At 38.8% G+C, this 25,629-nt stretch overlaps 1 protein-coding gene across 1 annotated transcript in view; it reads right to left on the bottom strand.

Moving 5' to 3' along the window:
• LOC124789573 (rap guanine nucleotide exchange factor 4) overlaps positions 1-25,023 on the bottom strand; it is a 271,079-nt gene extending 246,056 nt beyond the window's left edge. Inside the window, exon 1 of the mRNA XM_047256978.1 lies at positions 24,932-25,023. Within this exon, the coding sequence (XP_047112934.1) occupies positions 24,932-24,992 (61 nt within the window). The 5' untranslated portion in view covers positions 24,993-25,023. The remainder of the gene's footprint in view (positions 1-24,931) is intronic.
• Positions 25,024-25,629: the final 606 nt, after the last annotated feature.

Raw genomic sequence — 25,629 nt, 5'->3', positions numbered from 1 at the left:
CGATAATAGGTATCGAACAAAGCAGAGGGCTATAAATAGAGAGATGCTGAATAAAATGCGTTTGGCAGTCGAGATAGCGGTATGTAAAACCTTCAATGACTATCGTAGCAGAATATTGTCTAAATATCTTCCACAAAATCCACAGAAATTATGGTCATATGTAAAGGCTCTTAGTAGCCCCAAAGCGAGTGTTCAGTCACCCACAGACAAGACAGGAACTGGAATTGGGGATAGCAAAGCAGAAATGCGTAACTCTGTTTTCAAATGGTCTTGTACAAAGGAAAACCCAGGGGAACTGTCCCATTTTAATCCTCGTACCACTGAAACGACGAGTGAAATACACCTTTGTGTCGATGGCGTTGAGAAACAGCTGATATCGTTAAAATTAACAAACTTCCAGAGCCCGATAGAACCGCTATCAGATTCTATAGTGAACTACCGGCTGAGTTAGCAACTCGTAACTATAATCTATCTTATGTCCTGCAACCAAGAAACCGTGCCCAGTAGTTGGATGAAAGCGCAGGTCACACACATCTGTAAGAAGGGTAGCAGAAGTGCCCTACAAAGCTACCGTCAAATATCTTTCACATCCATTTGTTGTAGAATCTGGGAACATATTACAAGCTCAATAATAACAATGTATCTCGAACAGAATGATGTCCTCCATACCAACCAGCATGGAATTAGAAAAATAAATGTAATGTGAAACCCAACTCGCCCTTGTCCCACATGACATCCTGGAAGTCATGGATAAAGGTAATCAGATAGTGGCAGTATTTTAGGATTTCCAAAAAGCAAATAACTCAGTACCACGCCCACGCCAATTATCGTAAATATGATGGTCTGGGATATCAGGCGAAATTTGTGACTGAATAGAAGATTTATTGGTAGGGAAGACGCAGATTGGATAGAGAGTAATTGAAAAATGTAGAAGTAACTTCAACTGTTCCCTAGGGAAATGCGTTGTATATAAACGACCACGTGGATGTGGATGTGCATGATGATGATAACAGTAATGTTAGACCTTTTGCAAATATGCAGTTACCAACACTGAAATACTGTCCGAAAGATTCTTCATAAATATTCAATCAGATCTCCATAGGATCTGGAAAAGGTGGAAAGACTGGTAACGTGCTTTAAATGCATAAATGTGTGATTATGCACTTCACAAAACGAAAAAAGTATTTTATTAATAAAATATCAGTCAGTATTTAAGTAAACGAAAAATAATACCACCAAAATAAATATTCGAAAAATAAAAGTTAAAAGATAAATCTTAAAATTAGAATCATATCAATATTGTATATAACTAATTAAATAAATAAGTAGTCTATACAAACCTTGACCACCAAATAATTCACCTCAACCATAATCAAATGATTTAGATGAATAATAACCCAATTTTAAAGGAACATATCTAATAAACTTAGTTGAAATAAAAGGTATAAACCACATAGAACCAGCAAATCTGACAAAAGAAAGTATACTTAAAGAAAATAAATTTTGAGAAAAATCAAAATTAGAAATAAGATAACCCAAATAAGCACCCAAAACAACTACAGTAATAGTTAAAAACTTTAAATAACAAGGCAAGGCAATCACATGAGGAACAGGAAAAATTAACCAAGACAAAAGACTACCACCAAAAACAGCAACAAACAATAAACCAATTATACCAAACGAAATATAATAACCCTTATCATCAAAAGAAAATCTAGAATAAAAATTATTATCACCAGATATTGAATAACAAAAAAGACGAAAAGAATAAGAAGCAGTTAAACCAGTAGAAAAGAAATAAAGAAAAAAATCAAACAATTAATTCATCTTAAACAAACCATTTCAAGAATTAAATACTTTGAATAAAAACCTGCTAAAAATGGTATACCACACAAAGACAAACTAGAAACATTAAAACAAACTGAAGTTAAAGACATAAAATTAACAATTGAACCTATAAAACGAATATCCTGAGAATCCTTTAAATTATGAATTATTGAACCTGCACACATAAACAATAAAGCCTTAAATAAAGCATGAGCTAATAGATGAAAAAATGCAAGTTTTGGGTAACCCATAGCCAAAATTCTTATTAATAAACCAAGTTGTCTTAAAGTAGAAAGAGCAATAATTTTCTTCAAATCAAATTCAAAATTTGCTCCCAAACCAGCCATAAATATAGTTATACAACCAATTAAAAGTAAGAATCAACCACAATTATAAGTATCTAATATTGGTCTGAAACGAATTAATAAATAAACCCCAGCAGTAACAAGAGTAGAAGAATGAACCAAAGCAGAAACAGGATTAGGAGCAGCCATAGCAGCAGGAAGTCAAGAAGAATAGGGAATTTGAGCTCTTTTAGTTATAGCTGCTAAAACAATTAATATAGTAATAAGCTTTATTTCAAAAGAATTAGAAATAAAATCATAATAATAAATATAATTTCAACCACCAAAATTCAATATTCAAGCAATAGAAATTAAAATAGCAACATCACCAATACGATTAGAAAGTGCAGTTAACATACCCACACTATAAGATTTCACATTTTGATAATAAATAACTAAACAATAAGAAACTAAACCTAAACCATCCCATCCCAATAAAATTCTAATCAAATTAGGACTGATAATTAAAAAACCTATAGAAAGAATAAATATTAAAACAATAATAATAAAACGATTTATATTTTTTCTCCCGATATATAATCCTCTCTATAATAAATAACCAAAGAAGAAATATACATAACAAAAGACATAAAAATAAGAGACATTCAATCCAAAATTAAAGTCATAACAACCATAGAACCATTTAAATTAAAAAGTTCTCATTCAACAAAAACTCTATAATCAATTATTAAATAATAAATACCCAAAATAAAAATTATAGTTCTAGAAAAAAATAAAGAAAAAACTCAAAGAACAAATAGAAAACAAATTCATGGCCTCACGGCCTAAGATGAAAAATTCATATCATTTATTCCACAAAACAACATTTTTAATTAAAATACTTAAGCAGCCTAAACAAAAAAATACTCTCCCTTTAAACAAAGAATATTTAAAGGCAATCAATGTAAAAGTAAAAGATGATATTCACGAAAATAACCAAGAGAACAAGTATAAACACCAGAATAATAATTACCATGCTGAGAATAATAATACATATATAAAGTATAAACAGCTCTAAAAAAAGACAAAAATTAAAGCAAAAAATCTAAAAGAAGATCAAGACATAATTCTATTTAATAATCTAAGTTCACCTACCAAATTTAAAGAAGGAGGAGCAGCTATATTAGAAGATCTCAAAAGGAATCATCATAAAGCCATTCTTGGTATCAAATTAATTATACCCTCGTTAATTAATAATCTTCGTCTAGCTAAATGTTCATAAATAATATTAGATAAACAAAATTAACCAGAAGAACACAAACCATGACCAACCATTAAAGAAAGAGAACCTATACAACCTCATCAATTCATAGTTATCAATCCTCCAATAACCATTCTTATATGAGCAACAGAAGAATATGCAATTAAAGACTTTAAATCAACCTGACGAAAACAAATAAATCTAACAATAACCCCACCAGACAAACCTAAAGACAATCAAAAATAGTTAAACTTTAAACCCAAATAAGAAATAACCTTCATAACACGAAAAATACCGTAACCACCTAACTTTAATAAATCACCAGCAAGAATCATTCTACCTGAAATAGGAGCCTCAACATGAGCCTTAGGAAGCCATAAATGAACCAAAAATATCGGCATCTTAACTAAAAAAGCAAGAATTATAAACACATAAAATATAAAATAATAAGAACCAAAATCAACCAATAAAGGAAAATATAAAGTATTAGAAAAACCATAAACCCTAAATAACACTAATAATAAAGGCAATCTAGCAACCAGAGTATAAAAAATTAAATAAACACCGGCCTGCAACCATTCAGGTTGATAGCCTCAACCCAAAATCAAAAGTAAAGTAGGAACCAATCTAGCCTCAAAAAAAATATAAAAAGAAAGAAGACTCAATCTAGCAAACGAACAATAAAGCATAATCATTAAAATTAAGACTATAAAGACAAAAAAATTAGAATGATAAGAACTTAAATAAACTGAACCTCTAGCAGTAATTATTAAAGAACAAATTCAAAAACTAAGCAGAATCAAACTAAAAGAAAAATAATCAATACCAAAATAATATCTAATCATATTCAAATTTGCATATGAATAAAAACAAATCATAAAAACAAAACTAGACAGAAACATTAAAGAATGAACCAACCATCAACAATTATTAACCAAACAAAGAGGGATCAAAAAAATAGTTATAAATAAATACTTTAACATAAAGATAAACCAAAAGAATTAAAAAAATCATTCCCATGAGAACGAATAATTGAAACTAAAATAGAAAGACCTAAAGCACCTTCAGAAACAGAAAAAAAAAAACAGGAAAAAAATAATCATAATCAAACTCAATAAGAAAAACAATAACCAATATAAATAAAGAAAGAACAATATATTCCAATCTCAAAAGAACCATTAATAAATGCTTATGTTTAGAAGAAAAAACAAACACCAGCAAAATAAATCAATAAAGAAGTGAAGACAGAATATAAACATTAGTTTTAATAGTTTAAAAAAAACGCCGGTCTTGTAAACCGGAAATAAGTCCAGCCCCCACTTTTAAAACTTCAGAGGTGGAAAAGCTTTCCATCATCGGTCCCCAAAACCGATATTTTTAATAAACTAACCCCTGAAATGATCAAAATAATAATTATATTGCTATCGAACGTAATAAATATTAATTTTATTAAATTAAGACACCCAATATCAATAATGCTTTTCATTATCCTACAAACTTTTCTAGTTGGACTAATAACAGGAACAATAATGGAAAGATATTGATTATCATATATTTTATTTTTAACGTTTCTTGGTGGTATATTAGTTCTATTTATTTATATTACGAGAATTGCATCAAACGACATATTTCAACCTAAATGAATTACGATAATTATTACCTTAACAATATGAATATTTATCATATCAACATTAATTATTTTAGATATAACAATATTTATAGACTTTTCAAAACTACTGAAACTATAAATATTGATAATTCAATCAATTATCAAGAAATATCAATATCTTTAGAAAAACTATATAATAGACCAACATTTATCACAATAATAATAATAATTTATCTATTTTTAGCACCATTAGCAGTTGTTAAAAATCACCAATATTAACCAGGGGCTATTCGTAAAATAAGATAATTTACTAATGAATAAACCCTTATGATTGAGAAATCCTTTAATTAAAATCATTAATAACACTTTAGTTGATTTACCTGCACCAACAAATATTTCATTTTGATGGAATTTTGGGTCCCTACTAGGGTTATGTTTGGTAATTCAAATTGTAACTGGACTATTTTTAGCTATACATTATACATCAAATATTGAAATAGCATTTAGTAGTGTAGTTCTCATCTGCCGAGACGTAAATAATGGCTGAATTATTCGAACCTTACATGCAAATGGAGCTTCTATATTTTTTATTTGTATTTATTTACATGTCTGACGAGGAATTTACTACGGATCTTACATATACATACACACCTGAATAATTGGTACAGTAATCCTATTCTTAGTTATAGCAACTGCATTTATAGGATACGTTTTACCTTGAGCTCAAATATCATTGTGAGGTGCGACAGTAATTACTAATTTATTATCAGCAATTCCATATTTAGGAACAGATTTAGTTCAATGAGTATGAGGAGGGTTTGTTGTTGATAATGCAACATTAAATCGATTCTTTACATTCCATTTTGTACTACCGTTTATTATTGCTGCAATGGCAGCAATTCATTTATTCTTCCTCCACCAAACAGGGTCTAATAACCCCTTAGGCCTAAATGGAGATACTGAAAAAATCCCATTTCACCCATACTTTACTTTCAAGGACTCTATTACATTTGTATTAATAACATCATTATTAATTATACTGTACTTGATTAATCTTTACCTCCTAGGAGATCCAGATAATTTTGTACCTGCTAACCCGTTAGTAACCCCCGTCCATATTCAACCAGAATGATATTTCTTATTTGCGTACGCAATTCTACGATCAATCCCTAATAAGCTAGGAGGTGTTATTGCATTATTCTTATCAATTAGAATCTTAATAATTTTACCATTTTATAATAAAACACCATTCCGAGGTATTCAATTCTATCCTATTAATCAGATTTTATTCTGAATTATAGTAGTTGTTGTATGCTTATTAACATGAATTGGAAAACGACCTGTTGAAGAACCTTACATTATAACAGGACAAATCTTAACAATTATCTACTTTACATACTTCTTAATTAATGTACATGTTGCAAACGCATGAGATAAACTAATTAAGGAATAATAAGTTAATTAGCTTAGGAAAAGCATATGTTTTGAAAACATAAAACTAGAAGTTTAACTCTTCTATTAACTTTTCTTAAAAATTTCACTAAATAAATGAAATAAATAAAATCTTTAAACCAACAAAGAAAATAAAAAAATTTAAAAATAATGGCAAAAAACTTTTTCAAGCTAAGTACATTAACTTATCATAACGAAAACGTGGTAATGTCCCACGAACTCAAATAAAACCAAAGGACATAACAGGAAGCTTAATAAAAAATATAAAAGAATAAAAGTCACCACCTAAAAAAATTAAAGCTAATAATATTCTTATAAAAACAATTCTAGTATACTCAGCTAAAAAAATTAAAGTAAAACCACCTGCACCATATTCAATATTAAAACCTGAAACTAACTCAGATTCACCTTCGGCAAAGTCAAAAGGAGTACGGTTAGTCTCAGCTAAACAAGAAGCAAAACAAGCTAAAGCTAAAGGAAATGAAATAATAATAAATCAACAATAAAGCTGATAATTTATAAAATCAAACATGTTAAAACTACCAATTAAAATAATTAAAGATAATAAAATTAAAGCCAAACTAACTTCGTATGAAATTGTTTGAGCAACAGAACGAAGAGAACCTAGTAAAGAATAATTTGAATTAGAAGACCAACCAGCAATTATAACAGTATAAACACCTAATCTAGTACAACATAAAAAAACAAAAATCCATAAGAAAAAGAACATATATAAGTTAAGTAAGGGAAAATCACTCAAACAGCCAAGGAAATTATTAAATCAAAAACAGGAGAAAAATAATAAAGTAAATAATTAGATATAATAGGAATTGGCTGCTCCTTACAAATTAACTTGATAGCATCACTAAAGGGTTGAGGAATTCCAACAAAACCAGCTTTATTTGGACCCTTTCGAATTTTAATGTAACCTAAAACCTTACGCTCTAATAAAGTTAAAAAAGCAACACTAATTAAAACACAAATAACTAATAAAATATAATTCAAAATAAACATAAATAAATCATAAAGTATCAATACTATTTGTAGAAAAAAATCTACATAAATGAATTCTAAATTCAACACATTAATCTGTCAAAATAGTAATTTAATTAGTATTTATCAATAAAATAAAAAATATTTCAACCATATGGTCCTTTCGTACTAATATGAATTAATAATCTTAGGATAGAAACCGACCTGGCTCACGCCGGTCTGAACTCAGATCATGTAAGAATTTAAAGGTCGAACAGACCTAATTACTGGGCTACTGCACCCAAAATTTTTCTTAATCCAACATCGAGGTCGCAATCTGCTTTGTCGATATGAGCTCTCAAAAACAATTACGCTGTTATCCCTAAGGTAACTTACTCTTATGATCATAAATTACGGATCAAAACAACAAACATAAATAAATGATATAATAATGAAGAGTTTATTTATTCTTCATGTCACCCCAACAAAACATCATCATTAAATATAGAAAGACAAACAAAAAACTATATAAAAATAAAATGTTAAGCTCTATAGGGTCTTCTCGTCCTAAAGGAAAATTTAAGCCTTTTGACTCAAAAGTTAAATTCAAAAATTTATTAAGAGACAGTTGATTTCTCGTCAAGCCATTCATTCCAGCCACTAATTAAGAGACTAATGATTATGCTACCTTTGCACGGTGAAAATACCGCGGCTCTTTAATAATCTGCTCAGTGAGCAGGCCAGACCTCAAAGTATTTTCAAGAGGACGTGTTTTTGATAAACAGGCGGAAATCAATTTTGCCTGGTTCCTTATAATAAATTCACAAGGTAAAAATTATATACAAATAAATATACTAATTCTATCATTATTACAAAAATTTTAAAATTAAATTTATAATCTTAATAAAAAACCTAAAATACTTATAAAATCAAAATAAAAAATAATGAACTAAAACGTAATCTTAGAGATAGCTGGTTTAAAGCTTACTATTATATTTTATAAAACAAATTATAGGTTATTAACTTCAAAGCTTATCCCTTAAAGAAATACCCGGGTGTAACACTCTGTAGGGATACGAAATGGAACTATCGCAAAGGCTTTATAGTGAGTGAAGCAGGTAGCAGTCTTCTGTTTATTGCTACACTACTGGCCATTAAAATTGCTACACCAAGAAGAAATGCAGATGATAAACAGGTATTCATTGGACAAATATATTATACTAGAAATAACATGTGATTACATTTTCACGCAATTTGGGTGCATAGATCCTGAGAAATCAGTACCCAGAACAACCACCTCTGGCCGTAATAACGGCCTTGATACGCCTGGGCATTGAGTCAAACAGAGCTTGGATGGCGTGTACAGGTACAGCTGCCCATGCAGCTTCAACACGATACCACAGTTCATCAAGAGTAGTGACTGGCGTACTGTGACGAGCCAGTTGCTCGGCCACCATTGACTAGACATTTTCCATTGGTGAGAGATCTGGAGAGTGTGCTGGCCAGGGCAGCAGTCGTACATTTTCTGCATCCAGAAAGGCCCATACAGGACCTGCAACATGCGGTCGTTCATTATCCTACTGAAATGTAGGGTTTCGCAGGGATCGAATGAAGAGTAGAGCCACGGGTCGTAACACATCTGAAATGTAACGTCCACTGTTCAAAGTGCCGTCAATGCAAACAAGAGGTGACCGAGACATGTAACCAATGGCACCCCGTACCATTAAGCTGGGTGATACGCCAGTATGGCGATGACGAATACACGCTTCCAATGTGCGTTCACCCCGAGATGTCGCCAAACACGGATGCGACCATCATGATGCTGTAAACAGGACATTGATTCATCCGAAAAAGTGAACTTTTGCCATTCGTGCACCCAGGTTCGTCGATGAATACACCATCGCAGGCGCTCCTGTCTGTGAGGCAGCGTCAAGGGAAACCGCAAGCATGGTATCCGAGCTGATAGTCCATGCTGCTGTAAACGTAGTCGAGCTATTCGTGCATATTGTTGTCGTCTTGCGACCGTCCCCATCTGTTGACTCAGGGGTCGAGACGTGGCTGCACGATCTGTTACAGCCATAAGGGTAAGATGTCTGTCATCTCGACTGCTAGTGATACGAGGCCGTTGGGATCCAGCACGGCGTTCCGTATTACCCTCCCGAACCCACCGATTAAATTGGATCTCGACCAACGCGAGCAGCAATGTCGCGATACGATAAACCGCAGTCGCGATAGGCTACAATCCGACCTTTATCAATGCCGGAAACGTGATGGTACGCATTTGTCCTCCTTACACGAGGCATCACAACGTTTCAACCAGGCACCGCCGGTCAACTGCTGTTTCTGTATGAGAAATCGGTTGGAAACTTTCCTCAGGTCAGCACGTTGTAGGTGTCGCCACCGGCGCCAGTCTTGTGTGAATGCTCTGAAAAGCTAGTCATTTGCATATCACAGCATCTTCTTCCTGTCGGTTGCATTTCGCGTCTGTAGCACGTCATCTTCGTGGTGTAGCAATTTTAATGGCCAGTAGTGTAAAATACTAGGGAAATGCTGTCAGCCTACAAAGGAGACTGCTTACGAACCACTCGTGCGACCCGTCCTGGAATATTGCTCGAGTGTGTGGGAACCGTATCACATAGGACTGACGGGGGACACTGAACGTATACAGAGTACGGCACCACGAATGGTCACAGGGTTGTTTGACCCGTGGGAGACTGTCGCAGAGATGTTGAAAGAACTGAACTGACAGACTCTTGACGACAACGGAAACCATCCTGAGGAATTTTACCAAGAAAGTTTCAACAACCGGCTGTATATAGTGACACTATGAATACACTTCAATTCCTAGTTATCACTCCCTTAGATATCCCGTGGTCACTAACACTGGTGATCCGAAACGTTGTGACCACGGCCCACCGCGCGACTGAATACCACTTGGGGGCGTTATGCGTCGTCCTGTAAGACGGAACTGCTGCGAACGCTGCGCGGTGACCGTGTGAAAGTATCACAGAGTCGCCAACGGTTGATTCGTCCTACTTGAGCGCGCTTGCGCAGGGCATCGAGGGACGTGAGATGCGTCGAAGCGAACGCGATCAGTGGGTTTCATATTTACGCGCGAATTCGACCGATTCGCGGTCTTTTTTTCAACTTACAACGTCTGAAGTTGCGATCAGCACTGTTCAAGTGCCAGAAGCGCGTCATGTACATGAGCAGTTAACCATTTAAGTTCCGGCCACGCCCAGCATTGCTTAAATTCCGTGATCTGACGGGAACCGGAGAATTCTACGAGGCAAGACCGTTGGCATTTGTGCTGTGGATTTATTGGATCCCAGAAGCACGAGTGATACCTATATTCTTTACAATGAAATGAATACCCCTAGCTGCATAAAGGCGTTGATATAAGTCAGCGGGGACAGGTTAAAGCGTGTGCCCCGACCGGGACTCGATCCCAGGATCTCCTCCTTAGATGGCAGACGCTCTATCCATTTTTTTTTTTGGGTTGGATATAGTTCGTTGCGTTCGGTCTGGGCGGACGTCACAAGACATCAACTCAAGTTGATCTTTGATTCCTTGACTGAGTTTGTTTCATTACAGAATGCACGCAGCCCTCTGACCCAACAACCCATCTGAGCCACCGAGGACACAGGATAGTGCGACCGCAGGGACTTAACCTCTGACACGCCTCCCGTCAGATCCACATTTACAACTTATTGTCCCGCACTATATTCATAGTGTCCCTGCCCATTATACTCATTACTCACGGCTTGTTGCCGATTCCCGTAAGAGTTCGGGCACTGTTTGTGCATCCGCACAGAAGAAGGTGGTCAAATATAATACACCTATATTCTTCACATATAAACTTTACATTGGACCACTCCACTGCTCACGCAACTCATATCAACAACAAAAGTATACAAGACAGCAGATGGAAGCTTTTTGTATTATTAGCGCCAAAGCGAAGATGATGCGAACGTCTTTTGATAGGCCGTTAAGAGAAGGACGACCAGCAGATCATGAGCGAACATAAGCGAATGCGAACTGAACTCTAATGCCGTTTGCTCACGGGCAACTAGCGTTTGCACCAGACAGAATTCTCATTTGATGTTGCACATTCGTTTATATTCGTTTCGGTGTGAAGTGGGCTTTAGAGAGAGAGAGGGGTCTGATGATTCGTATTCTCGGTGTCTCACGGGCTGAACATTTTATACTGAGGCTGCGACCCAATTAATTTCAGCAAGAGTTATTGGCACCTGGCGTTGGAGGCAGCCAAACGTGGACACCATTATGTAGGAACGTTGGCCTTTATGCCATATCTGCGCCTACATGCTGTTATATTTTGTGGTTACGTTTCCATGGGCCGCGCAGGATTAGCCGAGCGGTCTAAGGCGCTGCAGTCATGGACTGTGCGGCTGGTCCCAGCGGAGGGTCGAGTCCTCCCTCGGGCATGGGTGTGTGTGTGTGTGTGTGTGTGTGTGTGTGTGTGTGTGTGTGTGTGTGTGTGTGTGTGTCCTTAGGATAATTTAGGTTAAGTAGTGTGTAAGCTTAGGGACTGATGACCTTAGCAGTTAAGTCCCATAAGATTTCACACACATTTGAACGTTTTAACGTGCAGTATAGAAAGACACACGTCGCTGTAAGCTAGCAAATGCGTAAACGGAACGCAATGCGACAGGTGGTCTGAGACAGGGAGACAGGTGGGATGAGTAGAAAGCCGTGTTGTGATGGAGTCTACTGAGACAGCGGGGATTCACCTACGAGGCTTGGCGCTAAGAAGTGTATGTTAGCTATATTATTTAGAGTTCGGTACGATTGCTAAGATACATCTCCAGCCGTGCTGCTGACGTTCCGTGTACTGTCAAGTTGTTGAAACTAAATGCAAATCTCACTTACTATTGATAATCAATGGTGGAAAACATAATCACAAGGACGCCCTGAGCGGGCTGGCACCAAACTTTTAGGAAAGCTCAATAGGAGCTTACAGCTCCAGCGACAAAAGTCGTGAATTCGTGTATGAAGCGTGATCTTGTTTAAAAGGGAACAATTTGTTGGGAATTTGCCTCGGATGAAAAACTCATATTAATCTTATGATCATGTGGAGGAGTCATCGATCGGTTTCTGAAGAGGCAAATGGTTCAAATGGCTCTGAGCACTATGGAACTTAACTTCTGAGGTCATCAGTCCCCTAGAACTTAGGACTACTTATACCTAACCAACCTATGGAGATCACACACATCCATGCCCCGGGGAGGATTCGAACCTGCGACCGTAGTTGTCGCGCCGTTCCAGACTGTAGCGCCTAGAACTGCTCGGCCACCCCGGCTGGCTCTGAAGAGGCAAGATGCGGTTCACTGTGTGATGTGCGATTTTACTTAAAGGCGGAACAATTTGTTAAAAATTTTCTCGGAAAACATGTAAGTGTGATCTCGTGCTGATCTTAATATCGTCTGCAGTATTCCCTATGACTTTTCACGGTGCTCGAAAATTACTATTCATATAATGGAGGTTATATATTTATCAATAATGTAAAGGATTTTCAGAATATAATTTTTACCAGTCTACAAAAAAAAGGAAGGAATAATTTAGCCTTAAGTTATTGCCAGTCCCGATCCAGTCATTTATTTAAATTTAAATATCTCAGAAATTTTCTCAGATCATGATCATGTGTTCTTTAGTAATCAGACGACCAGCTGTGCAGCTGTGTCAATAAGCGAAGTCAGTTTTTCTAATAATTCAGATCTCAGACAAATGTTGTCCACTATTAGCAGATAGGCCAGCATTGCACTAAGCTGTGCCATTCACTAACAGATATATAGACAGCGTTATCCGGCGACACCATCATGACGTAAGAATTTTTCAGATTGATATCGCAGGGCCATGGTGTGGCGCTGCTTAGGTCAAAATTTATCAGTTTTCATGAGTTAATATATTAACAAAAAAATCATCATTTTTAGTATTTTTACACGGGAAAGTTACAGCGTCGATAAGAAATTCCTATCATATGACACACGTACTGTCACCAATGCCATGTATGACACAGGAGACGTGTTTTCCTATGGAAGATTCGGTTGACTTGTCGCCTTGTCATCAAAGGTTTGCGGCTCTCATTCGAAAGCCACTGGCTTTCGACTGCTAATAGAGTAGCCGTGCAGAATCAACTGTCATTATAGGTCCTCACCTTACACCTCGCTATTGCAAACGGAAGTTACATCACGACACAGACACAAATTTGAATACAGCTAACAGCGAAAAAAAGAGCAAAACCAAAAAAATAAAAAAAAACATTTGGTACAAGGGGGATTTGAATACGGCTCGCCAGCATGGCAGTCCAACAGCGTGACAAGCTGTTGCTCTTTCACACTGCTCTATATTGCTCTTCTTGTTCTTCAATCGTTCATGTTTCTATTTTGATTTTTCCACAGTTAAGTACTCCTGTTTCCTGTTTTAATGCTTGATCTGTCTTCAGTTTTTGACGGACTGTCTACTGGGCCCGGTTACCATTAAACCTGAGGGGGTGTGATGGGAAGTTTCTCTCGTCAGATGTGTTGGAGCCGCGTCATGGATATACCTCACAGCTCTACTTATTATCAGAGGTGCACTATGTGGAGGAGTTCATCAATACGTCCACAGACTTATCGCCAACATATAAAACGTTCAGTCTTTTTTCTTTCTAGTGCGTTTGTCCTGTACCGGTGAAGGGTGGCATTGACGGTTATTCGCGGATATGGTGTGGTTAATATAAGGGATGGCCGCATGGCCTTCGTATCACCATCCCGTTCACCCTTCCGGGACGGAATATGTGTACCCCAACTGTCTGCGTGTGGTGGTAAGTGAAAGAGAGCGAAAGTTTTTTAAACGGTGGCAAATCGTGTAACTGAGGCGGGACTTGGATACCAGCCTATACTAACCTAGCGGTGTGTTCAAAATGTTTCTAATGGTTCTGAGCACTACGGGACTTAAGATCTGAGGTCATCAGTCCCCTTAGGATTTAGAACTACTTAAACCTAACTAACCTAAGGACATCATACACATCCATGCCCGAGGCAGGATTCGAACTTGCGACCGTAGCGGTCGCGCGGTTCCAGACTGAAACGTCTAGAACCGCTCGGCCACAGCGGTCGGCTAGCGGTTTGTAACCTATAATCAAAACGTACCGAGACGGATGTCGAGCATAACCTATCCAACCGACAAGCGGATTACCATCAACAGTCTCACACGCGCTCATTTCAAGAGACACTGCAGGGATTTCTGATTTAATGCCGGGCATTGAGGCACAGCATACCGTATAAAAGCCTCTACTCGCTGGCGAAATTCTACCTGTGACGACTGTTCCATAACCAACATTGAATCTAAATACTTTCGGGTCAAACACAGTCACATTTGTGCGGGTCATAGACTTCATGTACGGAAGAGTGAGAAGCTAAATCTAGACTATCGAAAATAGCGATTGTTTCGGCCATTGCTTCGTCTCTATGCCTGGAAAGTTTAAGGCCGCAAGTCTGTGCCATTGCTTTAGCGCACACTTTGAACCGCTGTATTCGAACAAAGCTACGTTTAATATTAAGCTGCCTTGGATATGAAAGCTTCTTTCACAATGCAGCAAACTCCACCTGCAAACTGCCCTGTCAGGGCGCCTACAAAAAAGTGCGAGGTGAAGTCACCCAGTAAGTACGTCATTCGTGCCCTCGAGGAGTCAAGACCAGTAGACTGTGGACTCCAAACAACCTGTCACGTAACATGCCAAAGGCATATCAAATGACTATCGATTTTGAGCTCTTTACGTACGGGGGGGGGGGATTCGAAACACACATTTAACGGAGTAATTTAGTTTGCTGTGCCTGAAATACTATTACTTCATTGTTTATCGTTGTTTATGGCATATATTTCAAGAAGTTTCTGAATTTACTACGTTGTAATACTTTTCTCCAGCTGTGTTTTCAAAAAAGGGGAAAGCTTTGTTATTTTGGGATACCGAATAGCAAGATATCGATAACTGTTTTCTTCCGCAATATTGTTACTAATTTCCTTTACAATAACAATGATTATCAGCTCTGAACACGACACTTGTCAGAATGCTGAATGGATCAATCTCAGTCGTAATCGTCGTCGTTCGTGACGACGACGTTTTATTCTTAAGCTGTCAAATTGTAGGAGATAGAGGGTACATGATGTAACAGTTATCATTTTGCTCCTTTTATTTTTATTTTATGCGCTAACTGTGAGCAGGAAGAAAGTATCTTCTTATATGCACCCATGTAACTTAGAATATCTCTACTTCTGCCACTGTGATTATAACGGGAATGTGTGTGGTAGGACGTAGTATGCTGTTTGTTTACTCTTTGAACATGTCGTAAGCTGTTAATCTCGTCTATACCTCTAATCACAGAAAATACTGAAACAGCATCTTAGAGAATGACCGTACGCAAACTGTCGTGCTCTCATATGCATAGCCGAGTCTATGATCGATAGTTTTAGTATTTGTTATCCACTGAAATATTTAAGGAATTCTCTTTTATAAGGGGTGACCCCGAACTCTACAAAAAAAGCTGGGTTTGTCAGCTACATTTTCTGAGTATTTTGATGTAAAAGATTCGTGGTCTCCAGTGATTTGTTATAGAGTAATTACATTTAGTTTCATTTCTTACACCCTTTTCTCTTTGTATCTGTTCTGCAATGAAAATATCGACGACACAACAGTGGAGATGTCGATGGTATGCGGTATGCTTGGAAGCAAACTTGTAAAAATGTAGATGTTCTCAATTATCGACTGGGATATACTATGGGGTGGGTTCAGCCGCCTGTTAAGAGTATTCATCCTCCCGCACATTAACCCCTTTCCCTCGGATATGTGGGAGTTGTCTCTTACATTTATTTGCAAAGTGTATATGAGTGTAATTGATACGTGTATAATGTAGTGTTGTACCAGTGTTGCATGATGATGATGATGATGATGATGATGATGATGACAGAAGGGAGATGGTGAAATCTGGTGCTAGCACATAGTCTACTACTCTCAAACAGCGCCAAGAGGGCCGCAGAGTTTAACGCCCCTATCCGACGGACGGATCAGCATTAACAGTCACAAGCCCTCACTTCATGAGATACTGCGGAGAGGTTTGATATTTAATCCAGGACGCTGGCGCGAAGACTCACGATCCGGAACTGCATACCTATCCTACTCTTGCTGGACAAACACAGAAGGTGAAAATTTCATTACCATCAGGATTCGAACCGGCGAACGTGGATTCGAGCGCCATCACACAGGCGTGTGTTAACTATCTCCTATATGGAAGCGGATAACAAACTTGTTAGTTTCAGTCACGGTACTTCCTGTTGTCAACAGTACACCATGGTGAAGTGATGGGATAGCGATATGCACGTATAAATATAGCTGTACTATCACATACGCAAGGTATAACAGGACACTGCATTCGCGGAGTTTTCATTTGTACTCAGGTGATCCATGCGAAAAGGTTTCCGATGTGATGATGGGGGCACGGCGGGAATTAACAGACTTTGAATGCGGAATGGAATGTAAAGCTAGACGCATAGGTCATTCCATTCCGGAAATGGTTAGGGAATTCAATGTTCCGAGATTCACAGTGTCAACACTATGCTGATAATACCACATTTTAGGCATTACCTTTGGCCACAGACAACGCAGTGGCCGACGGCCTTCACTTAACGATCGAGAGTTGTCAGCGCTAACAGAGAAGTTCAAATGGCTCTGAGCACTATGGGACTGAACTGCCGAGGTCATCAGTCCCCTAGAACTTAGAACTACTTAAACCTAACTAACCTAAGTACATCACACACATGTGATGCCCGAGGCAGGATTCGAACCTGCGACCGTAGCGGTCGCGCGCTTCCAGACTGTAGCGCCTAGAACCGCTCGCTCACTCCGGCTGGCTAACAGAGAAGTAACACTGCGTCAAATAACCCAGAAATCAATGTGGCACGGATGACGAAGGTGTCCGTTAGGACTATGCGGTGAAAGATGGTGTTAATGGGCTGTGGCAGCAGACAACAGAAGCGAGTGCTTTTGCCAACGGCACAAACACCACCTGCACCGCCTGCCCTTATATTGTGACTAGTGCTTTTGACAAAATATCGATATGTCGATACGTGAACAAATTGTATATCAATTTGCCTCAGACAAATTTCCCACTGATATCGATATCTCCATATAGACATTTCGATATCGAATGACGATATTTTTATTTTATATTACATTCTTTTCGCAATTTTCGGTAAATTTTAAAATTGTTCTACAGCATAATTTTACTTTCACTACGTGAAAGAGTCTTACCACTTTTTGAGGTTTCATTACGTCCAGTCTCTCTCTCTCTCTTTGACTGTGTGCAGCAAGCATAGGTCGCACAAAGAAGTAGTCCGGTTGAACTCAGAGGCGGCGGGGTGAATGGAATAACAAGATTTCCGATGTCATGAAATTGCACACCAGTTGCGTTAAAAAGCAATTTTTAACGCAACTGGTGTGCTATTTCTGGACGTCAGCATTCTTCAAAAACAGTTGCTGGCAATGATGAAGAGAAATCTGAATGATGAGATTGGTCTTAGCGGTGACCGGACACGTGTGAGCGGGAAATACTGACGTAATCGGCGCTCGGAGCTACCAACAGAAACTACAACGTTTAATTCCACCATGCAATTTTGGCCCTACCACTATTAGGTCGCTAGCGTTTTCAGAAATGAGGAAACAGGAAGTTTGGGGCAAATTCGATATTGTGACGAAACTGAACGACGGACCCATCTAACACCTTTTACTATGCCACTTACAAATAGTTACCGTTGTTAGCAAAGTGGTTATCGCTAAGCGTCAACGTGCAACGTTCTCCTTTCAATTCTTGCTCTAAGGGGGATAAGCAGGCTGCTAGCTCGTTGATGTACACAATATCTAATAACCAACCACCACTTAAATATACAGGTCTAAAACTGGCAGTATACTTATATTTACAATGTGCAACCGATATTTTTTATAGGCCGGTAGGTCAATGTTCTTTCCGACCTTATATCGATATAAATACACTTTTTGCGATACACCGAGGGCTGATAGTGAAACATTTTTTAAGTGTGGATATATCGGATATTTTTAAAAATATCGACAGTTCTACTTGTGACCATATCGGCTGGGGCCTAGACGACTGAAAAACCGTGGCCTCGTGAGATGAGTATCGCACAGCCCCACGAAGCTATGGACGAGTGTTGTCAACAAGACACTGTGCAACTGGTGGTCCAGCTGGATAGATCATTGACGGGAAATCTTTGTGTTCGGCCCTTTGGAGACCATTTGCAGCCACTCACTCATGCTTCATGCTCTCGAACAACGATGTCAACGGGCCACAGTTGTTCGCTATTGGTTTGATGAACATTCTGGACAATTCGTGCGAATGATTTGGCTACCCGGATCGCCCAACGTGAATCCCATCGAACATTTATAGGACACAAGAGTGCGCGTCGTACACAAAATCTTGCCCCGACAAGACTTTCGCAATTACGATGCAGCTTCGCTCAATTTCTGCAGTATTTCTCCAACGACTTGCTGAGTCCATGGAACGTTGAGTTGCTGCACTACTCCGGAAAAAGCGAGGTCCGACACGATATCAGGCGATATCCCACCACATTTGTTACCTCAGGATTACGTCCACTGCACTCTTCGTCTTTAGCTTGCATTCCGTGCTGTCCGGTTCTGTTGTCCAGTGTTGGTTGTGCGTTAACAGTGATACATAGCAGCATGGATAGGTTTATTTCTTAGTTAACCCAATATATACCTCCTGTACGGTTTCACGGAACGTATTGGAAGAGCAGCAGAACATCGCTATGCTGAGCCGCCCCCCCCCCCCCCCCTCTCTCTCTCTGTCTACTCTCACAGCAGAATTCCACCTACTTTCCAAACTTAAACTTCATAGTTGCTTCCCATTATACATTGCGCGACTGGCATTCCTGGAACAGAGAAAAATACTTGAAAGATACTGGCAGGCTCAAAGCTGCGAAGGCAAATCGTCAGCCGTGCCTCAGTTAGAATATTCCCGTGGGGGTACTGGGTCTGACACTCTATGAGAGACAAGATTTAAACAGATCAGGAAGTTTAAAAAGAGCGCACACACTGCTATAGAATGGCAGATACATCGAGGGTCACAAAAATATTTCGTCACTTCCCTTGTGCTTTATCGGTGGTTGCAGACAGTGAAAGCAATTTTAAAAATAAATGGAAATCATTTCTAACTGACAACTCTTACTCCATAGAACAAGTTTGTGATAGGTAACGTCTGTGTTTAGTCGGGTCACATATGGCTTTTTAAAATTGTATTTCAATTTTAAAATCTCTAGTTATGTGAATGGACAGCTTGCACCCACATTAGTGTCGAGGGAATGTCTAATATTTGTAAACGTACTGACACATTCAACATTATAGACAGCTGTCGCAAATATAATCTACAGACCTACAAATAACGAAGCTATACTCACTGTAAACGTAAGCATCGTAGCACTACACTCATCTTTTCAAAATGCTTTCTTAGGCGTTACTGAAAATGAGAGCATGGCACCATATAAAAATAGCATCGTTCATTCAGGATCTCGGTGACGGTTGCAAGTATTGACCGCAATGAAATATATTCGCCGCCCTCCATGTTTTCGGGAAATACTACTCATCGAAAACATTGTTTCAATACCTTGAACCAAACTGACATATAAGAAAAAAGAACGAAGTAAAAGATTGTATCGGAATAATGTGGCTTGCTGCCCATTAAACGAAATACAGCCAGCGACTATCACTTTAACTATTATTATGTCGCATGCATACATCGCTGACGACGCTATAGTAACGCTGTGTGTCGCGTCAATTTGGTGGGCGTCCTCAATTACTCAACGCTATAGCCCCTCCCCCCACTACTACCCCGTTTGTTCACGCCAAAGCCGTGCCATCACGCGACAAAAGCGCAAATCCTCTGTTTTAAAAATAAATAAATAAATAATGAATATTTCGCTCGGGTTTTCCGGTATGTGCGCACATTTAAATATTCACAATATTGACGACCATAACCACGAACTTAGTGAACGCACCTCATAGTGATTACACTGAATTGTGCATGAAACTCCGTTAAGCAATCATTGCCGAGGACAGCGGACAGTGAAAACACACTGTCGAGCGACATCTGGCACCGCAGCCGGCTGCACAATTGGACTGTGGACAGCGGCCGTTCCAACTGTACGTATCTGCGTGCTACAAGCAACCAGTAACCGTTTGGAGGTCATTGTTTTAACGACGCCTGTGCTAATACGCGCCAGTTATACGGCTCTTAAACACACATGCGCTAGTTCCTCGTCGAGTTTCTTGGCGCTATGCGAGCTCATGCCTTCAAACAGGTTTAGAGTTGTACACTGATAATCCTGATTTAAGCGCAACTTTCCGTTCCCAACAATAAACTGCAAGGCAAATACAGCAAAATTCCTTGTTTAAAGAAACTGTCCGGTTTTCTCTACTAATGCTATTTAATATAGGCTATCTTAACAACACTGTTTTAGCAAATGAATGCTGAAATGGTAAGCACTGCAAGCAAGGCACCACAATTTTTTCGAAGGAGAGATTTATTTAGTTCATCTTCATACGCTGACGCATAGTCGTATCTTCCTTATCAGTGTCAATTACCGGTTTTACGTGCTCTTCATGAACAAATGTACGCCACAGTCTTTATGCGGGCTTAGATCCCAAGGTATCGATTGATAAATAGTTTATTCCACGAAACTGTGATTGCTTGCTCTGTTTCCTTTCTGTTATACATTATCTAAGTGCTCCGCAGTAACTTATCTAACGAGCGGTTTGGTCATCTGCAAAATTTTCAATCATATTTTGTAATATATTTCGTGCTGCGCGAGAACTAAATGATTCACAATTCTCCCGTAAGCACCTTTTACAAAACTTGCACAGTTTGACTCTCATTTACTGTAATTCTTCTGTCCAAGACGACTGATAAGTCGGTCTTTTCTGTGTTGCAATCACAGTTTTCAGCCACAGCAGGAGCGTCTTACAATCTTCTCTCAGTGTGACACTACGAAGACAAAACTGTATATTGTATACATTTAGAAAGTATTTGGGAACAAGATAAGGAAGCAAACCACAAGGTTTTCTGTCTAATAGGACATTATCGATGTTGCATAAAAAGTTCTCGGTTTACTTGCCGCGTCAAATTTGGAGAAAATCCCAAGCTTTAGTCAGGGGTAAAACTGATGAAGATGACGGAGGTAGTCATCGAAAGCTTGGGATTTTATCCAAATTTGACGCAGCAAGTAAACCGAGAACTTTTTATGCAAGGACTCTGTCGCGAAAGACTTCGTAGTCATTATCGATGTTGATTTCGACCGGTAGTATTTCAGAGAACTTGCGATAAATGACATTTTATGAAGACTGAAGGCATGGAGGTGTACAACGACTGACTAATTATTTAAGCTAAATGTGTAATTTCATACAGTTTTGTAGGAGCGTGCACTTCCAGCCCTCTGCATGTTTATGGTACTTCAGTCATGCTAATAGTAGTATATACTGCCAGGTTAAATATGAGAAAGAATTCACTTTCCCTCAGGATACGCTTCTAAATTGCAGCCTTTGTATGGAAGTAATAGAGAATTATAGAGAACAATGTTCTCTCTATCACGTTCTTTCTAATATCCTCCACACCTGTATTTCAAGATCCATTGAAAGGAGATGCTCCTTACGAAGTTCAGGTGAGTCTTCTCTTTTCGTTCGAGATGCCATGGATTACTTACCTCCCTGAATGCGAAAATAAGCTACAGATATCAGACGGCACCGAAAACGGGAAATAATTCAAATACACAACGATACTCTTCTCTAGTTGCCTTTCGATTCAGGTTTTGTTTTGCGTTTCAGAAAGACATTACTGCACCACATATAATTAAATATTAATTGTTTTAGTGAACCATCTCTGCCCCGTTCTACACTGAACAACTAATCACCCTTTAGACTTTTGTTGAATAGAAAAAAGATTAATAAAGAAATATTAATCATCTGTCTCTCATTCACTTAGTTTCAGGCTGGACTGCTGTAGGAAGTTTTCTCAAGTTAGAAATTGAATACGCTGGAGATGAGAGAAATATTCATAAGAATTCACTGTGCGATGAAACTGCCAACATATGCATTAACCCCCACGATGAAACACGTGATCTCAAGGAAACGCAGTAAGAAATAAATCGAGAAATAGTCTTCATTCGTTAACATGTCTTACTTTTTTTTATAACTTAGATTTCCCTTCACTTGCGGTCCATCATATACGTTATTTAGCAAATAGCTCCTACGTTAGGTTGACAATCTTAACATTACATCATTGAAACAAGATATACGGAAAAGTGTAGTCCCCAAGACAGAAAATACTTCTCAATACTCTTTGTCGAAAGAAAATACCGAAAAATTAAAAAAAAATTAAAGTGGATGCTTTCGCAACTGAACCCTGTAACTGTCGGAAAAGAATGATGATATAACGAGTGTTCATATTACATGTTTAACCTTCAGAAAATACAACGGGAAGTTTTCTAAAAATGGATTTCACTGCTGTTAGTACGATGCAAATTCAGCTCTAACGCACGTGATCATCGTCATTATACCCTTTCTTCATCCACAAGACCTGCGAAATGGCTCATCCAGCCAGCCAGAGTGAAAATCAGTAGTTTAACGTGGAGTTCATTTCATTTTTACATCGAGACCGTACTACAGATCAGTATGTCACCACAACTAAGAAACCACGTTCACATTCGGGGTATAGAGGAATAATCGATACGAGTCGTAGGTTTCGATCAGTAACAGAGGAAACATGCGACGAACGCCGCAAAATAATTTGCGACTATGACGTGACATTACTGGCAATTTTTTTCAGACGGTCTACGGTACAGATCAGTCTGTCACCACAGCCTGTTTTTTTTTAAATTTTTTTTTAACAAAGGGTAACGTGAAAGCACTCATTAACATCACGTCACTGGCAAAAGCCGACGATTTGTATCGAACATGCCTCTTGACCCTACATTAGCGGTTTAGCCAGCTCACAACCAAACTACCGTCTTTCAGTTTAACTTAGACTTCGGGAAACGCTGCGGATTAGCCAGTGACCACAACCTACACCAAAAAACAATATAGAAGGAAAAATAAATACTGTTAGTGTTCTTTTCTTTCTCTGTTTACCACGTGTCACTTCACTCGCAACACCATAGGTACGTAACGCGAAAAAGCCAACTTCCAGTATCGGTAGGTTCAGTTTACCCATTCTCCTTATTGCTGTCCTTTTACGTGCGAGAATTTGTATATTAGTTTTTGAGACGTAAATCGATTGTGAGATCGCCGACTTCGTTGAATTTTTTACTGATATCTGGTAAACAACAAAAATGTGCTTCGTGTCCAAACAGTTTATCACCGCGGCACAACAGATAGCATCGAGAAGACTCATGAAACTAGTTATCGATCGCTAAACGTAATATACAACTTGTCATGTCAGGAAAAGATGCCAATTACAAGAAATTGTAACAGGAGTTTGAGGGGAAATAATATTGTAGATGAGATGTAATTACGGTAGACGCCGCATACATAGCCAAATGTGGGAGTTTGCACAGAAAATGGCGATTTAAATACATGTATGTAAACATAACTCGCTGTTAAGAGGAGACTACTACTGATGAATAGCAAACAGTTATTTCTCGGTAGTAGTAAGAACCCAAGAAACATGTTCTGCTCAGTGCAACTAAGGAAATGAAGTGTAAGTTACACAGCGCGTAAACTTTAAACAACTTCACGATCATTATAAAAGAAAATGCTAGAACGAACTGGGGAACATAAATACTGACTGTTTCCAGTTGTCACCAAAACATCGCGTAAGAGAGATGAAAGTTCTTCCCGGATAAATTTCACTGTACAAATGCACAGGCTTTTTATTACTGTAGTCGTAGTTTGGTCTGTAGTTGAAATGCACTTCGTTTCACTTGAATGTTATCACCGTTGAAAATATCAGAAGATGAAACAGCTGCGTGAGTTACACCCATAACAAAATACTCGCCTGTCTACGAACTATTACATGCAATACCTGAATTAATGATGGACTGTTGAGGAGCGGCCACGTTGCATGGGGGAGGGGAGAGGGAGGTTGGGTGTTCACTGTGTATACAAACATATAAAAATTGTAAAATGTAAACTTTCACGGCTGGAAATGTCACAATTAATAAAATGTTCCGGGCTATTATGCCTTGGTCGAATGCATTTCACCTTAAAACCCGGCGTTTCATCCCCATCTAAGGAGGGCATTTTCAAGAGGGATCGTAGTTTTTTTTCAATGTCCGATTCACACAGTGGCTCGCCATGCGACTGAAACGTATAAAAAGGCCGCACTCTTGTTGTCATTCACTTCGCAGTTAAACTGTATGTGCTCCTTCCTCGCAATCATTGGACCACAAGTTTCAACGGCGACGTAGACACAAGGCAGGCCGTGAGGCGTCGCGGCGGTGGTAAACCTGTACCTGAATGTAGCAGTCGGGCGAGGATGGTGCGGCAGGCGTGTAGGAGGCTGACGGCGTCCATGGCAGGCGGACAGGTAGTAGACACAGGTAGCCAGAGCACTCACAGGCAACTGGCGCGCCGCTAAACTTAGCGCCACGGCGGCAGCGGGTCAAGGGCTGCCCCGCCGGCCTCGTCACGTGAGGCGTGGTACCCGCAGCTGGGTTCGCAGTAAACAAACAGCCGAGGACGGCGCAGCCCTGTCTGCTGGCATTGCCACTACCTCTTCCGCAATTACCCGAGACGGGGGACGGGGAACCCCCGGAAGCCCACGCTCAGTGAAGAGACGAACAGCGAACTGAGTAGGCAAGTAGGCAAATACTAGTCGAGCTCATTGTAAAGATCTGTTCAAAACATTGGGGATTTGAACTGCTCCATGTGAATACATTTACCAGTTAGTTCCAATGGCTCTGCGCACTATGGGACTTCTGTGGTCATCAGTCCCCTAGAACTTACAATTACTTAAACCTAACTAACCTAAGGACATCACACACATCCATGCCCAAGGCAGGATTCGAACCTGCGACAGTAGCGGTTCCAGACTCTAGCGCCTAGAACCGCTCGGCCACTCCGACCGGCTACCAGTCAATTGTACACATCAAAAATAACATTAGATAACATTAGTAATTACTGCACAAACAGCTCTGTCCATGACCATGCA

The sequence above is a fragment of the Schistocerca piceifrons genome, chromosome 3, assembly GCF_021461385.2.
Source record: "Schistocerca piceifrons isolate TAMUIC-IGC-003096 chromosome 3, iqSchPice1.1, whole genome shotgun sequence".
Lineage (NCBI taxonomy): Eukaryota > Metazoa > Arthropoda > Insecta > Orthoptera > Acrididae > Schistocerca > Schistocerca piceifrons.
Note: the sequence above shows the minus strand (reverse complement) of the source record. Positions and strands in the feature narration are given on the sequence as shown.